Genomic DNA, 16001 nt, shown 5'->3' with positions numbered 1-16001 from the left:
TGTCAGCCTTGGTGACTCCCCAATGGCTGCACCATGGTGTCGATATCCTCGGCGATGCCCCTGTGAGTGGGCTATTCCTGTGCAATGCCTCGCCATTGTCCACCTGCATCTGGGACACGGTCCTCAGCGACCAGGACAGGGCCTCAGTGATGCCCACCTGAGACTGGGACATGCTCTGGAGCGCCCCTTCAAGGTCCACATGACATTGGAACATGTCGCCCAGGGGCTGGGACATGATCTGCAGTACCTCGGCAATGCCCACCTGCGACCGTGACATGCTCCGCAGCGCCTCGGAAACATCCACCTGCGTCAAGGACATGTCCCCCAATGACTCAAACATGCTGTCGAGGCACTCAGTCATGGCCATCACTGACTGAGCAAAGCTTTGGACACCACGACTCATGGTGCTGACCTCGTGCTCCAGGCTTTGAAGATGGTGGGGAAGGCAATTGCCCCGGTGAGGTTGGCTGTGGCAAAGACATCGGCCGGTTTGAGGGAGCAGGATGAGAAGATGAAGAGAGTGGAGGCCATGTCGCAGCACAGAGATCAGCTCATCTCGATGGGGAATGAGCTGCAGGGGGTGGTCGAAGCCAAAAGGGGCTGCGAGCAAAGTTGGAGGACTTGGAGAACCACTCCAGGTGGCAAAATTTGAGGATTGTGGGCCTACCCAATGGTGTGGAGGGCTCGAGGCCGACGGTGTACTTTGCCAGGATGTTGACGGATCTGATGGGGGACCCTCTCGGTATGAACTGGACCCAGCTCATTGTTCGCTGAGGCCCAAGCTGAAGTTGAGCGAGCCACCAAGGGCAATGATCATCTCTTCACCTCCATTTGCTTCCTATAGCCCTGCAGCTCCCCTGGATGTTGCATGTTGCAGAGTACGGCTACATGTCCACCTCTGAGCCACTCACGTTCTCACTGGACGGGTTAGTATCTGAAAACTCTAACCCCATCACCAGCCGATGCCTCCACTGCCTTGAGGCTTCCAGTGACCCTTCCATTAAACCTGCAAGCCTGGCTTAGTTGAGGACTCACGCTGCCAACACATTCACATTCCTTCCATTTATCCTCCCAACCCTCTGGTGCGACAAGCTTGCCCCGTTCCTCTGATCTTGTTTCCTTTGAACCCCAGGTAAGATTGAAATACTTGGTAAAACACCATGTAATTGGCTGCTTTATTATGTTAGTGCCTTCCTGCCTTCTTTCAGTCTGCCATCGATCTACCACATTGACCGCCTTTGGAAAAATGGGCCGATGGTTGGAAGAGGTTGGCTATTTTACTGTCTTCATTCTGACCACCCCCACCGTCCACTCCCACCTCATTGTACTGACAGGGTGAAATCACAGGTAAAAGCACAGACTATCAGAATTGATAAAATGTCATATAGATGGTTCAGAGTGGAACAGTTGATATTGGTTGAGGTACACAATGCTAAGTGATCGTCCAGAGCTGTATGGGAGTGCAGATTTTATTGAACCTGCTTTAAAAACTGATGCTGATGATGCACAATCACTTGCATTTTTCTGCATAAGTGTGACAGATGGTTTCTGCCAGGCCTTGGAATGTAATACCCTGATACGCTATGCCAGCTGTCTTAAGTGACATCATGCAAGAATGGTTGTCTGGATTGCATTCCATAGATGACATTGCAAAGTTCTTCTAAAATCAGAAGGTCAAATGAGAGTGTGCCTATCAGCAGTGGCGTGAGTGCAGAATCATGGTGGCAGCTAATTGGCACTTATGTCAATCGCTGATCCATAGCATCACTTAGTCCTGCAAAGAAGGCAACAGGCATTCCTTAACATAATAAGATCAAAGCAACTCCAACACGGTTGCAAAGTGGCTTTTTGTAAATACAGTTTTGTATTCAATAGAACTTCCCAGCTCTTTGAGCAGCCACAAGTGAGTGGCATATTCTCGATCCGAAACGGCGTGTATTTTGCAGTCATTGGTGAAGCAATGGAACTCCCTGCTGATCTTGAAGCCTTGCGAACAAACTTTATTTAATTGGTGTGGGGTTGTAGCGATGTTGTAAATCTGTCCAAGCAGTTCATCATTTTCAAGGATTCGCAGACAGGAATTGGAAAGCAAAAAACAAAATCACTATTTAAAAACTTTACATACGAAAAAAATAAATATTAGGACATAAACGTGGGGTAAATGTAGAAGTGGAAATATCATGAAAATAAGCCCTGGAGAAATTTTCTTTTAAAAGTCAAGTAATTAGCTGAGGGACAAGGCGGAGAAGCCGACCCCCACCACAACAGGACCCGCCTTTGGACGATCACTGAGGTGAAGGCTAAGACATCTGCCTCCACACCCGCCTCCAACCCCGGCTGATCTGACACCCCAAATATGGCTTCTAGGGGGCCTGGTTCAAGTCTCACGTGTACTGCCTTTGAGATTACCCTAAAGACCTCTCTTCAATACCCCTCCAATTTTGGACAGGACCAAAACATATGAATGTGATTTTTGGGCCCCACACCACAAAACAGCCACTTTTGTCCAAATTTAGCTTACACCCCGAAAAAGGCCCAAACACTCGAAGCAATTCCAGTATACCACCCATCGACGTACTCAGTTCCGACACATACAATAGCAAATCACCTGCGTACAAAGATGCCCGAAGCTCCACCCTCTCCTGCACTATCTCCCTCCACACCCCCAAACTCCTCAACGTGATGGTCAAAGGCTCAATCACAAGTGCAAACAACAGGGGGAACATAGGACACCCCTGCCTGTTCCCTCGGTGCAGAGCAAGATACTCCGAATTTATACTATTCGTGCGACGCTCGCCTTCGGTTCCATGCAAAGTAATCTTACTCACTCCACAAAGCGCGGCACAATCCCCAATCTACCCGGTCAAACGCCTTCCCGGCGTCCAACGTCACCACTACCTGTCTCCCTTCCCTCTGCCAGTTTCATAACTACATTCAATACCCTCCTAATGTTTGAAAAGAGCTGTCTCCCTTTTACAAACCCAATCTGATCATCCCTTATCAACTTCGGGAGGCATTCCTCCAATCTACCTCCAACACCTTTGCATCCACATTCAAGAGTGAGATGGGCCGATACGACCAACACTCTGTTGGATCCTTATCCTTCTTTTTTTAAATAAATTTAGAGTACCCAATTATTTTTTTCCAATTAAGGGATAATTTAGTGTGGCCAATCCACCTGCTCTGCACATCTTTTGGTTGTGGGATGAAACCCACCCAGACACGGGGAGAATGTGCAAACTCCACACGGACAGTGACCCAGGGCCGGGAGTCGAACCGGGTCCTCATTGGTGCAGTCCCAGTGCATCACGTACCACCGTTAACCTTATCCTTCTTGAGCAACAAGGAAATCGATGTCTGCCCCAAAGTCTGTGGCAACCCCCTCGCCCTATCATCTTCAAAGCTTCCCATACCACCGCCCATGAAACCTCCCCCGTACAATTAAACCCCACGGATTCCTCAATTACTTTCCCAATCTTATCACAAAACCCTTAGTCCCCCAATAACCCCAGATCAAATCTCCACCCTGGCCTCTGCACTGTCCCCTTCTCCAGCACCATGTCCACCCAATGCGGCACATGATTCGATATCACAATTGCCGAATATTCCACCACCTTGACCTCGGCCAACAGCGCCTTCCCCACCACAAAAAAATCTATCCGCGAATAGACCTTATGAACTGAAGAGAAAAATTAATACTCCCGCTCCCTCAGGTGCAAAAACCTCTAAGGGTCCACTCCTCCCATTGTCACCATAGGTCCAGCCTTCACCCAACCAATGTGACAAGCGAACGCGGCCGTGACCTGTCTAATCTCGGCTCCTGCATCAAGTTCCAGTCTCCAGCCACTAACAATTCATGTGAATCCAAGTTGAGGATGGCCCCACACACTTTCGTCGCTAAAAAGAACAAAAATCATAAAACTTAACTGCTATAACAGCATGAAGTAAAAAAACTCATCAAAGTCAGAACTGCATCTATACATTCTCCCAATTCACTTCCACAGTCCACAACACCTCTTCAGTCCCATTCTTCACTTCTGTCCCAAGCCTTCTGCCTTCACCAATGCCTCCGCCACCTCCACTGTCTCAAAATAGAAGTCTCTGGAGTTGTAGGTCACCCTCAGCTTCGTTGGACACTCCAAACCCTTTCCCACTGTTGTACAATGCCGTCTTCACTCGAACGAAAACCGTTCATCTCCTTGCCAGTTCCACTGACAAGCCCTGGTAAATGCAAACTCCACCACCAGCCCACTGCACCCCTCACTTCTGATTTGCCCAGTTCAAAACCTTTTCCTTCATGTGGTAACTGTGAAAACAGATGATCACTGCCCTTGGTGGCTCGCTCAACTTCCACTTGGGCCTCAGCGAACAATGAGCCGGGTCCAGTTCATACCGAGAGGGTTCCTCTCCCTCCCCCATCAGATCCGCCAACATCCTGGCAAAGTACACCGTCGGCCTCGAGCCCTCCACACCATTGGGTAGGCCCACAATCCTCAAATTTTGCCGCCTGGAGTGGTTCTCCAAGTCCTCCAACTTTGCTCGCAGCCCCTTTTGGCTTCGACCACCTCCTGCAGCTCATCCCCCATCGAGATGAGCTGATCTCTGTGCTGCGACATGGCCTCCTCCACTCTCTTCATCTTCTCATCCTGCTCCGTCAAACCGGTCGATGTATTTGCCACAGCCAACCTCACCGGGGCAATTGCCTTCCCCACCGTCTTCAAAGCCACCACCATCTTTTTTCTCAGCACCTCCATATGCTTCGCAAACTGCTTCGCTAACTCCAAGGACATCATCACAGTCATCTTCTCTGCCATAAGCAGTGGGTCCCACCTAGCAGCCCAGATTCTGTCATCCTGCCAGCTCCCGGGCTGGCCCTCCCACTCGACAGTGAACCCTCAACTCCCTCCCTTATTCATGGCTATTTTCCTTTGAATCTTTGACATTCTTCGACTTATTTATACCTTCCTACACCTAATCATTCACTAATTGCCCCCAGGACTGGATGTCAAAACTCCTAAAAACACGCCTCGTGACTCAGGCGAGAATGAGTGGGTTCTTTCAGGATGTAGCAGATGAGTATGAGAGGGGTGGGCGGGGGCCAGCGAATCACGCACACATGTTTTGGAGTTGCAAAAAATTGAGAAGATTCTAGGCGGGAGTGTTCGCGGTCTTAGCCAGGATAGTGTAGGAGGAGGTGGACCTTTGGTGGCGATTTTTGGGGTTTCCGACAAACCGGAGCTCATGGAGAGGAGGAAGGTTGATGTCGTGGCACTCGCCTCTCTGATTGCACAGCGGCGAATTTTGCTGGATTGGCTATCGGCATCGTCACTGGGGGTAGCGGCTTGGTAGGGTGACCTGTATGACTTCCTGCATTCAGAGAAGATACAGTATGAGCTAAGGGGTTCTGCAGTGGGGTTTGAGAAAAGGTCGGGAATGTTTGTGATTGTGTTTGAGGGGCTGTTCGTCGCAGGGGGGTGGGGGAATCTGTACAGATTGTATAGTTGATTGCTGGGTTGTGTGCATCCCAGGGTGTTTATTTGCTGTAACCTGTTTTGATACATGTTAGCAATAAAATACATTTTTTTTTAAAACACGCCTCGAGCAGGAGTCACCCAATGTGCGACTTCCCCTCTACATGCCGCCACCGGAAGTCAAGTAATTAGTCTTAATGATGACATTTATCAAACCCTTACAATTACAAAATGATTATTCTGTTGTTCAGCAGTAGTTATAACTCATATTTCCATTAAAAACCCAGTTAAACTTGATTCAACATGGGCCGGAGAGGTTGAGGGATCTCTGGAATGTTGGGGAGTGACGAATGGGGAGGTGGAAGAGGCGGGCACGATAGCATCATTTAAGATGCATCTAGACAGATATATGAACGGGTGGGGAACAGAGGGAAGTAGATCCTTGGAAAATAGGTGACAGGTTTAGATAAAGGATCTGGATCGGCACAGGCTGGGAGGGCCGAAGGGCCTGATCCTGCGCTGTAATTTTCTTTGTTCTTTGATAATCATAGATTATTATTCCAATTATCCAGAAGTGATAACGCTAACAGATTCAACTGTTCAATCAGTCATAAGAGCTGTGAAGGCTGTTTTCACATGACATGGTATACCCCTAAAGGTCATGATGGATAATGGTCCCTGTTTTAGTGGTTGGGAATGATTGTCATTTGCCAAATGCTACAACTTCCAATACATCACACCAATTACGTTATACCCACAGGTAAATGGGCAAGCCTAGAAGGGTGTTGGAATAGTAAAGAAACTGTTCAAGAAGGCGTATGATGATCAAAAGGATTTTTCTCTAGCACTGTTAAGCTACAGAGCTACTCCTTTGGCATTAGGTTTGTTGTCTGCCCAGATAGGAAGAAAGTTACATACTCCATTCCAGGCATAACCGTTCCGAATCTGGATGAACAGATAACACATGATATGTGCAACAACAAAAAAGCAAACAAAGTTCCTACTGTGATAGACATGCAAAGGAACTGCCTCCACTTAACCAAGGAGATATCGTTAGGATACAAAATCCAAATGGCGGTTGGTCGGAAACTGCAAAGGTGATGAGTGAAGTTGCACCATGCTCATATGTGGTACAAACCAAATCTGGAGTGATGTATCGTAGGAATCGATGAGTTTTATTAAAAGTCAAGAAATCAATTCACTTTCCAGAACCAACTCTAACACAACTGGACTCCACGTTTTGCAATATTGAATTTCCCACAGCTTTGTGGTCAAACACAGCTCATGAACAGACAAAAGACAATTCTAATGACACCCCAAGTGTATTAAGAAAGTCCAAGAGGATAAGGAAACAACCTAATCATCTGACCTTGTAATAAATAATAACCTATTACTCTGTAATTGTGATGTATTTGACCTGGCATTGTACATGATATGTATAAACTAATTCCCGTACATGTATGTATTAAATGTTTGAAAGTGTTTCAAACATTTTTCAAAGAAAGGGGGATGTGACATTATGTAGAATGTCTAGTATATAAAGGGTTTATGTAATATCATAATTGACCACTAGATGGAGCTGGAAACAGACCTATAAAAAGGACTAACTCTTAGGCTTCTGGGAGAGAGTGTAGGAGAGCCGAGTACAGTTTAAGACAGAGTGCATGAGACAAGTAATGGTATAGAGTGGATTGTAGTTTAATAGATTATTGCTTGCTACAGAAGTGGTCGGGCTGTATATTACGTAGTGTAATAAATGTTAGCTTTGTTATTGAACTAAGCTTGTGTGGACTTTGTGAACACTACAACATCCATGCTGAGTATAAGAAACAACAAAGAACACCACACAGGTAACTCTTGAAATGTAAGTAGCTGGGTGTTCAGGAACACAGAGCCTACTGGAGCAGGACAAATAAAATTGTCTGGCTCCCTGTCATGTTTCCTGTGGGAGGTTTTTGCATCATAAACGTTTAGGACGTTTAGGGGCTGGTTTAGCTCACTCCGCTAAATTGCTGGCTTTTAATGCAGACCAAGCAGGCCAGCAGCACGGTTCGATTCCCGTACCAGCCTCCCCAGATAGGCGCCGGAATGTGGCGACTAGGGGCTTTTCACAGTAACTTCATTGAAGCCTATCGTGACAATAAGCGATTTTCATTTCATTTCAACCTTCCCTGTAATTGGCAATGCAGTACAGGAGTTTGTCTGTTAATTGTCTGCGTGGACTACTTAGACAATTCACCTCAATCACAGCTCTGATTTGTAGTTAAATATGCACCTTTGGAAGAACCTTCCCAGATGTGCAATCTCATTGGTGTTTCCCAATATTAACTTTAAACAAGATCTTTACATGAACTGAACAAATATCTTATATGGCTCATTCTATAGGGGGCGGAATCATTACAGAAACAGAATGAAAAGTCTATTTGCACATTTTTCCGTGCAATAGAGGTCCACCATTTTGTTCCAGTTTACAATAATCTACTTTTTGATACAGTCCTGAAGCTGAGATCTCTTCAACCTATGGAATACGTTATGTATTTAAGTAGTAAGTCCCTGCTGATGGAGCATTGCACGAACTGTAGTTACATCAGGATAGTGTTTTGCATGCGCTGTACGACAAACATCTCCTGAATAAACCTTGCTTTGTGTTTTGAAGAAACCCAAGTGTCTGGCACCTCCATGCTTTTTCTTTGTGCAGCAATTCAAGAATATAACAGAATATAATCATTTTTTAGCACGACTATGCGAATCAATAAGAGAGACCAAATAGTGATATGTAGAAGCCAGGTTAGGAATGTGGCAATGCCAATTTAGAAGCAAAGATGTTCGGTGAAGGCAATAGAAATAGAAATCAACTTCGAAAATTATAATTGCAATCAAAATTAGAGGTGGGGTGAAACAACAGAACTGAAAATTTTGTATACATGATCAAAGCCACTGTAAAATATTTACATTTAAGTACATACCTCTTGCGTGGTCTTATGAAATTTAACTATCATAAGAAAAATCATTTCATACTCCTTTGTTTTATTCTTTACTTGCTGATGAAGATTTTGTAACTCTGTGATTTTTTCATTTCTCTCCTTTAGGAAAACACCTTTCAGTGTCAAAAGCTCAGCAATTTTTACCCTGTATTCCACCTCAGCATTTAACTGCTACAGTAAAAAGAAAATCACCAAATCAACATTGTGGAATTAATAGCTTTTATTGCATGTTACCATGAATTAAGTCATCACATTCCAGCCCACAACTAACCATTGATGATAATTTAATGGTAGATTACGTTCAGACCAAGTTTTAACCAATGTACGCAATATACATCCAACTAACATCAAGATGCAGGCAGCAACATCAGGTCAATTTTATCACAATATTTATTCAAAATAAACTGAAAAATTAGAGACAACAATTTTATTACAAACCCAAAAATGAATGACCAATATGCTTTTAGTACCCAACTATTTCGGTCTGGTTTACTAAATATCTGGAATAACCTCTATGATAGACCACAAGATATTTACAGAAGAGAAAGACAATTCCAATGCTTACCTCCACCACTCTACCCAGAAATTCATTTCATGAATTGATCACACTTCTTATGATAAAAAAAACCTTCCGATGCCTGGCTTAAATTTGTTTTTGACTAGGGCAACGGTAAGAAGGTTATAGGTTCAAGCCCCTCCCCAGAGACTTGAGCACATAATCTAGACTGACATTTCAATGCAGAATTGCAGGTGTGCTGCACTGTTGGATGTGCTGTCAGGTGAAATGTTAAACCATGGCCCTGTTTGTCTCGATTGGTGGCTGTAATAAATTCCTTCTCCTTTTTTGGAGTTCTCCTGGTGTCCCAATCAATATTTATCCACTTTTCCTTCAACCAACATCACTCAAACAGGCTATTTGATCATTTATTTAATTGCAGTTTCGGCTGTCTTTCCTCATATTTCTGACCTCTTACACGCAGGATGAGAATTACTTTCTCAAGCACTTTCCCCATTTAATTTCCTCCATAACTTTCTTCTGGTGCTCCACTATAACCATTCTTCATATATGAATCTAGACACTGGTTAGATATCCAACTGCAGGAAGATCGCACCCAAACTTAATCTTGTCCTGATCAAATCCAGCAATTAGAAGAAGAACTCTGAATTAAATTTCCCTCGTAAGTCTAAGGCACTGAAGTCATTGTACCATATCTATCAGTTCAATTAATCTGGCATGGATCGATGAATAAATCTACAACTTTCCTGGTTTTGCATGTTAGCCTATTTTTGTTTTAGAGAGCCATCAGATTTGTAGTATTTTGTGGTTCCTCTGTTATTAGAAAGGTTGCACTCCTTACCTGCAAATGTGGCTTTGCTTTGTTGAATTTGTCTTGCAGCTCCAGAATAGCCTCAAAATTGCATCCCAGGTCAATACTGAATGGTGGAATAAGTTCATCTTCCAGCATCTTCAAACAGTGAATTGTCTGAACAAAATAACTCTGAAGTGGCCTTTCATTTTAGATGACATTTAGGTTCTCAAATTTACTAACAATTGAACAGTATTTTATCTCTACCAAAATACCTTTAAAGTTCTACATTGAAAAACTCAAATAATTCTGTAAGTTTCTGGACCTAAGTCAATGAGAAACTCTGAAATAAAAAGGAAGAGACATTCAGCTGATCAAGCCTGTTCCTTCCATAGACCATGAACTAATTTACAATTTACTTTATTGACATACAATTGGAGGACCGAGGGCCTAAAATTCCATATTTTTAAGAGCAAAAATGGTGCTATTCCAGTATGGGAGCCAGAACTTGAGAATGTAATGTACTTGTGGGATTGCGTAACTCTGTCAATAGCAAGCAGCTTCCGCTGTTCAGCATTCTTGTAGTCCTGAACAGTAGTTTGCTTAGGTTGGTACCTCATTTTCAGGTACGCCTGTTGCTGCTTCCAGTATGTTCTTCTACACTCTTCATGGAACTAAGGTTGATGACGGAGGAGTGAGCGGTGTAATGAGGTTACAGATTGTGCCGGTATAAAACTGTGCTCTTAACCAGTGTCTCATGAATGTTTGGTTTTGAGTTGCTAGATCTGTTCAAAATCTATTCCATTTAAACATAATGGTAGTATCACACAACACACGGGAGAGTATTGTCAATTTTAAAACAGGACTTTGTTTTGACAAGAACTGTGAAGTGGTCATTCTTACTGTTACTGTCATGGACAGATGGATGTACGACAGGTAGATTGGTGAGGACAAGGTCAAGTCAGTTTTTTTCCTCTTGCTGGATCCCTCACCTCCTGCTGCAGACTCAGTCTAGCAATTTTGTCCTTTGAGACTTTGCCAGCTGGTGCTACTGAGTTACTCTCGGTGATGGACATTGAAATCCCCACTTATAGTACATTCTGCACCCTTGCCACCCTCAATGCTTCACCTAAGGGGTGCTTAACATTGAAGAGTACCAAATCATCAGCTGCTGGGCGGCTGTGAAAATTGGGCGTGTGTGTGGTGCTGTAGGTGATAATCAGCAGGAGGTCTCTTGCCATGTATGGCCTGATGTCATGAGACTTCATGGGGTCCAGAGGCAATGTTCAGAACTCCCAGGGCAGCTCCCTCTTGAATGTGTACCACTGTGCTGCCACTACTGGTGAGTCTATCCTGCTAATGGAACAAGATATATCTACTAGAGGTGGTGGCAAGATTGGTGATGGTAGTGTCCGAGACATTGTCTGTAAAGTATTATTCTACTAATATGACTATGTTAGGTTGTTACTTGACTAGTCTAATATTGATACAAGTTCCCAAATTAATTTTTAAATTTATTAAAATAATCTTTATTGTCACAAATAGACATACATTAACACTGTAATGAAGTTACTGTGAAAAGCCCAATCACCTGTTCGGGTACACAAAGGGAAAATTTCAAATGTCCAATTCACCTAACAGCACGTCTTTTGGGACTTGTGGGAGGAAACCGGACCACCCAAAGGAAACCCACGCAGATATGGAGAGACCATGCAGACTCCACACAGACAGTGACCCAAGCCGGGAATTCAACCTGGGACCCTGGAGCTGTGAAGCAACAGTGCTACCCAATATGCTACCGTGCCATCCACAATGATAGTATGGGGGACATTGCAGAGTCGACAATGCTGGGTGTGCCATTGTCATTTCTGGTGCTTAGGTCAATGCTGAATGGTCTGTCCAGTTTTGTTCTTTAATGACCTTTCTGTAGCAGGTCGATCTAAAGCCTTCCAGGCCATTTCAGAAGGTAGTTAAGTATCAATGATAAGGCTTTGAGTCTATGTGTTGTGTGATACTACCATTATGTCACATGTAGGCCACACCCAGTGAGGCTGGCAGGATCCCTTTCATAAAGGGCATTAGTGTACCAGATGGGTTTTTGCGACAATCGACAATACATGGAAACATAGATAGAAAATAGAAGCAGGAGGAGGCCATTCGGCCCTACGAGCCTGCTTCACCATTCATTATGATCATGGCTGATCATCAAGTTCAATATCCTGATCCCTCTTTCCCCCAATGGTTTCATGGTCACTATAACTGAGATTAGCTTTTAATTACAGATTTATGGAATGTCCCAGGGAATTAGCCAGTGTCTCTGGATTGCTGGTCCATTGACACAGGGCTTTGGAGGAGCATTGTTTGATATGGGGGGAAAAGGGAAAGACCTTTTGAACTTAGCTTTCAAAATGTTCCCTCATCCAGACCATGATACACATCACCTCTGAAATACCATGAACCACTATTACGTGAAGAGCTGGCCTTATTCCATGAAAATTGCAAATTACCCCCACAATTGAATCAGCCAGGTCAGCAGTGCAGGGTGAAGGTTCATGACCCTCATCAGCCTGTACCTTTATCCCGCTCTGGTGAAAATTGCAGGATGCCGTCATGGGGCCGGAAACCACGGAATTGGGTCTTTATCTCCATTATTAAAGGTCTGTGTGGAATGTCCTCGACTCTGTCCACATTGTTTGAAAATCAGCAAAGGTTTCATAAGGTAGTGATTTCAGTGATTACTTGTTCAATTAATTCTTACCTTTTTAAGTTGCTCTTTGAATTTCTTCCATTGTTTTTTGACTGATTGAATTTGGTTTAACTGAAGTTGATAACTGGTCCACTGATCTGTGAGAGCCAATTTTCTTTTGTTTAGCTGGTCAATCTTACTTTCAACTACATTTACTGACTTTTTCAGGTTTTGATTTGAGCTTTCATTTCTCTGAAAAATGAAAAAACAACAGTTTCAGCAAGAAGTTATAATGTGGAGATGCCGGCGTTGGACTGGGGTAAGCACAGTAAGAAGTCTTACAACACCAGGTTTGTGGAACCCACCTCTTCACTCACCTGATAAGGAGCTGCGCTCTGAAAGCTGGTGATTTGAAACAAACCTGTTGGACTTTAACCTGGTGTTGTAAGACTTCTTACAGCAAGACGTTAGTTCAATCAGGTATTTCGCAATAGCGTTTTCTCAATTAATGCCCCAGTTTGTACTCTCATTATCAAAAAGGACAGTACTGCATTACAAGAAAGCTACCATGGACTGGGCTAAATCGCTGGCTTTTAATTCAGACCACGGCAGGCCAGCAGCACGGTTTAATTCCCATACCAGCCTCCTCGAACAGGTGCCAGAATGTGGCGACTAGGGGCTTTTCACAGTAACTTCATTGAAGCCTACTCGTGACAATAAGCGATTTTCATTTCATCAGCTTTGCCACAAACTTGAGAAAAATAGAATAAATTAGTTTACACTAATTAAAGAATGGTATCAGAATGTTACCTATGAGCAGAAATTAAAATCATGAATCCAAGCCTTCCTGATCTCGGCTACTACAATTGGATCAAACCATGACCAAGCCTTGTTCAATAGGATTTTCTAATGATGGATTGAAAGCTCTGAAATGGCAAAATTTATCCTCCTAACTCAGCTGGAGGACAAAACCATTGTCTGCTTTTATTCTTAAAACTGCAATTTCTTTACTGAATTAACATCCATGGCTGTGTATATTCAACATGAAATCATAGCATAGAGAGGCCAAACTACTCTTCATTCCAATGCTTAAGTGAATACATATGTTCCAGAACCTCAGAGGTCTTTTGAGTCAGTGCAGCCAATGTTCCTCTCCACGTTTATGGCAATTCAAATTGGGTTTGCATAGCTTGGTAATCTCAACCGCAAATAGCTCTCCTCAGTCCGGCCGAAGGTTATTTGCATAACTATTCATAATGTCAGGTACAAACTCAAATAGATCCAGAGGTGGACTTCATAACAGGAGATGACAATACCGTGCAAGTGAAATTTAAAGGAATTGGGTTAAATATTGTCACAATGGGGTGAAAAAATTCAGAGAACCTCCAGAGAGCCAGAGACATTTCAAAGGCATCAGCAGCCTTTTTTTGAGAGTAGAGTGGTGGTGGATTGACAAGTAGTAAGCTAAAAGGCAATACAAGCCCCAGGTTCAAGCAACGCATTTCCAAACAGCTGACAGATTGGATTGGATTTGGGTTTGTTTATTGTCATATGCACTGAGGTACAGTGAAAAGTATTTTTCTACGAGCAGCTCAACAGATCATTAAGTACATGGGAAGAAAAGGGAATAAAAGAAAATACATCATAGGGCAACACAAGGTACACAATGTAACTACATAAGCACCAGCATCGGATGACGCATACAGGGTGGCGTGTTAATGAGGTCAGTCCATAAGAGGGTCATTTAGGAGTCTGGTAACAGCGGAGAAGAAGCTGTTTTTGAGTCTGTTTGTGCTTGTTCTCAGACTTTTGTATCTCCTGCCCGATGGAAGAAGTTAGAAGAGGAAGTAAGCCGGGTGGGAGGGGTCTTTGATTATGCTGCCTGCTTTCCCCAGGCAGTGGGAGGTATAAATGGAGTCAATGGATGGGAGGCAGGTCGTGTGATGGACTGGGCAGTGTTCACGACTCTGAAGCTTCTTGTGGTCCTGGGCCGAGCAGTTGCCATACCAGGCTGTGATGCAGCCAGATCGGAAGCTTTCTATGGTGCATCTGTAAAAGTTGGTAAGGGTTAATGTGGACATGCCGAATTTCCTTAGTTTCCTGAGGAAGTATAGGCTCTGTTGTACTTTCCTGGTGGTAGCATCGACGTGGGTGGACCAGAACAGATCTTTGGAGATGTGCACCCCTAGAAACCTCTCGCTCTCCTATTCCCCCTCTCCATTTAATAGTTGCTGCATTAGCTGCTTATGAGGACAGCTGTTACACCACAGTACGATTCCATAGCACTAAACTTTAGGTTAAGAAGAGTTGACCATTTCTGTTCTGCACGTGAAAGCTCTGTGCAGAACGGTAGTTGCAAAGGTCCTTACAGAGATGGCGCAGTTTGGCATATGACTCTCTGCTGTCTGATGCCCTGAGAAGGCAAGCTTCCACATTCCACATTCAGTCCCATGTGGGTTAGGGACTGCAGAAATGGTATGTGGCAACTTGGTAGATGTGCAACAAGGCCACTGTTATTTCTTTATTGCTTTGGTATGATATATTTAATAGAGTAACATATAAATAATGGTGTGATGTCCTTTGGAAAAGTCCTCCAGAAGAATGATTAGACGTGTTCATAGTGATGATAGGGGTCTGCTTTAAGAATGAGAGGCCATTGACGATCAGCATCTACAAAGCAAAGTACATTGCCTTTCTCAACAGATATAGGGGTGCAGAGGCAGAGTACAGGGCACCAATTGGGCAACCTGACTGACTTGACAGTCCTTCAGAGATCCTTCTCTTCCTCCAAATAAGTCAACTGGGAAGTTTTGTTTTGCCAAATTCTCTGACACTAAAGGAGACTGGGACCAAATTATAACCTGCACAAGGCTCATGCCAGCGGGAAATAATATACTAAAGACACCTTTATAATAATAATAATAATAATAATAATAGTAATAGCGAATTATCATGAGTAGGCTTCAATTAAGTTACTGTGAGAAGCCCCTAGTCGCCACATTCTGGCGCCTGTTCCGGGAGGCTTAACGGGAATTGAACCCGTGCTGCTGGTCTTGTTCTGCATTACAAGCCAACTGTCTTAGCCCACTGTGCTAAACCAGCCCCTGCTAAATCAGCCCCTAACATTGCAATCCTCAGAGCTGTAAAAGACTTCCCTACCTTGAAGGCCCTTGAAGTTTCCAGGAGCATGCTGCAGATTCATCATCTGGTATGTCTGTGGTCCAGGGAGCAGAATGGAGCCCTTTCCCGTCCCTTTTACAATGGGCACTTACACTCTCCAATACCTCCCTCAGCCCTAAAGGCTTCTCCAGCACCTGCCTCTTCTCTTCCCCCAACTCTGGAAACTCCAGTCCGTCTAAAAACTGCCCCATGTCCCCCTCTTCACCCACCAGGTCCGCCCTGTACGGCTCCTCATAATAATCCTTAAATGCTTCATTTATCTTCCCCGTCTCCGATCCCATCTCCCCTGCTTCCGTATCCTCAATATTTCCCTGGACGTGGCCTGCCTCTGTAACTGATGCGCTAACATTCGACTCGCCTTCTCCCCATATTC

The 16001-nt window shown here is 44.1% G+C and overlaps 1 protein-coding gene across 2 annotated transcripts in view; it reads right to left on the bottom strand.

Annotated features, from left to right (window-relative positions):
* Positions 1-16001, bottom strand: part of ccdc141 (coiled-coil domain containing 141) — a 272222-nt gene that overhangs the window by 72256 nt on the left and 183965 nt on the right. The window contains exons 13-15 of one of the 2 annotated variants that reach the window (XM_038789287.1): positions 12521-12700; positions 9814-9939; positions 8438-8626 (exon numbers count right to left, since the gene is read on the bottom strand). In XM_038789287.1, the coding sequence (XP_038645215.1) occupies positions 8438-8626; positions 9814-9939; positions 12521-12700 (495 nt within the window). The remainder of the gene's footprint in view (positions 1-8437; positions 8627-9813; positions 9940-12520; positions 12701-16001) is intronic. The other variant, XM_038789288.1, reaches the window with a different exon arrangement.

Source organism: Scyliorhinus canicula, chromosome 2 (genome assembly GCF_902713615.1).
Source record: "Scyliorhinus canicula chromosome 2, sScyCan1.1, whole genome shotgun sequence".
NCBI classification, from domain to species: Eukaryota; Metazoa; Chordata; class Chondrichthyes; order Carcharhiniformes; family Scyliorhinidae; genus Scyliorhinus; species Scyliorhinus canicula.
Note: the sequence above shows the minus strand (reverse complement) of the source record. Positions and strands in the feature narration are given on the sequence as shown.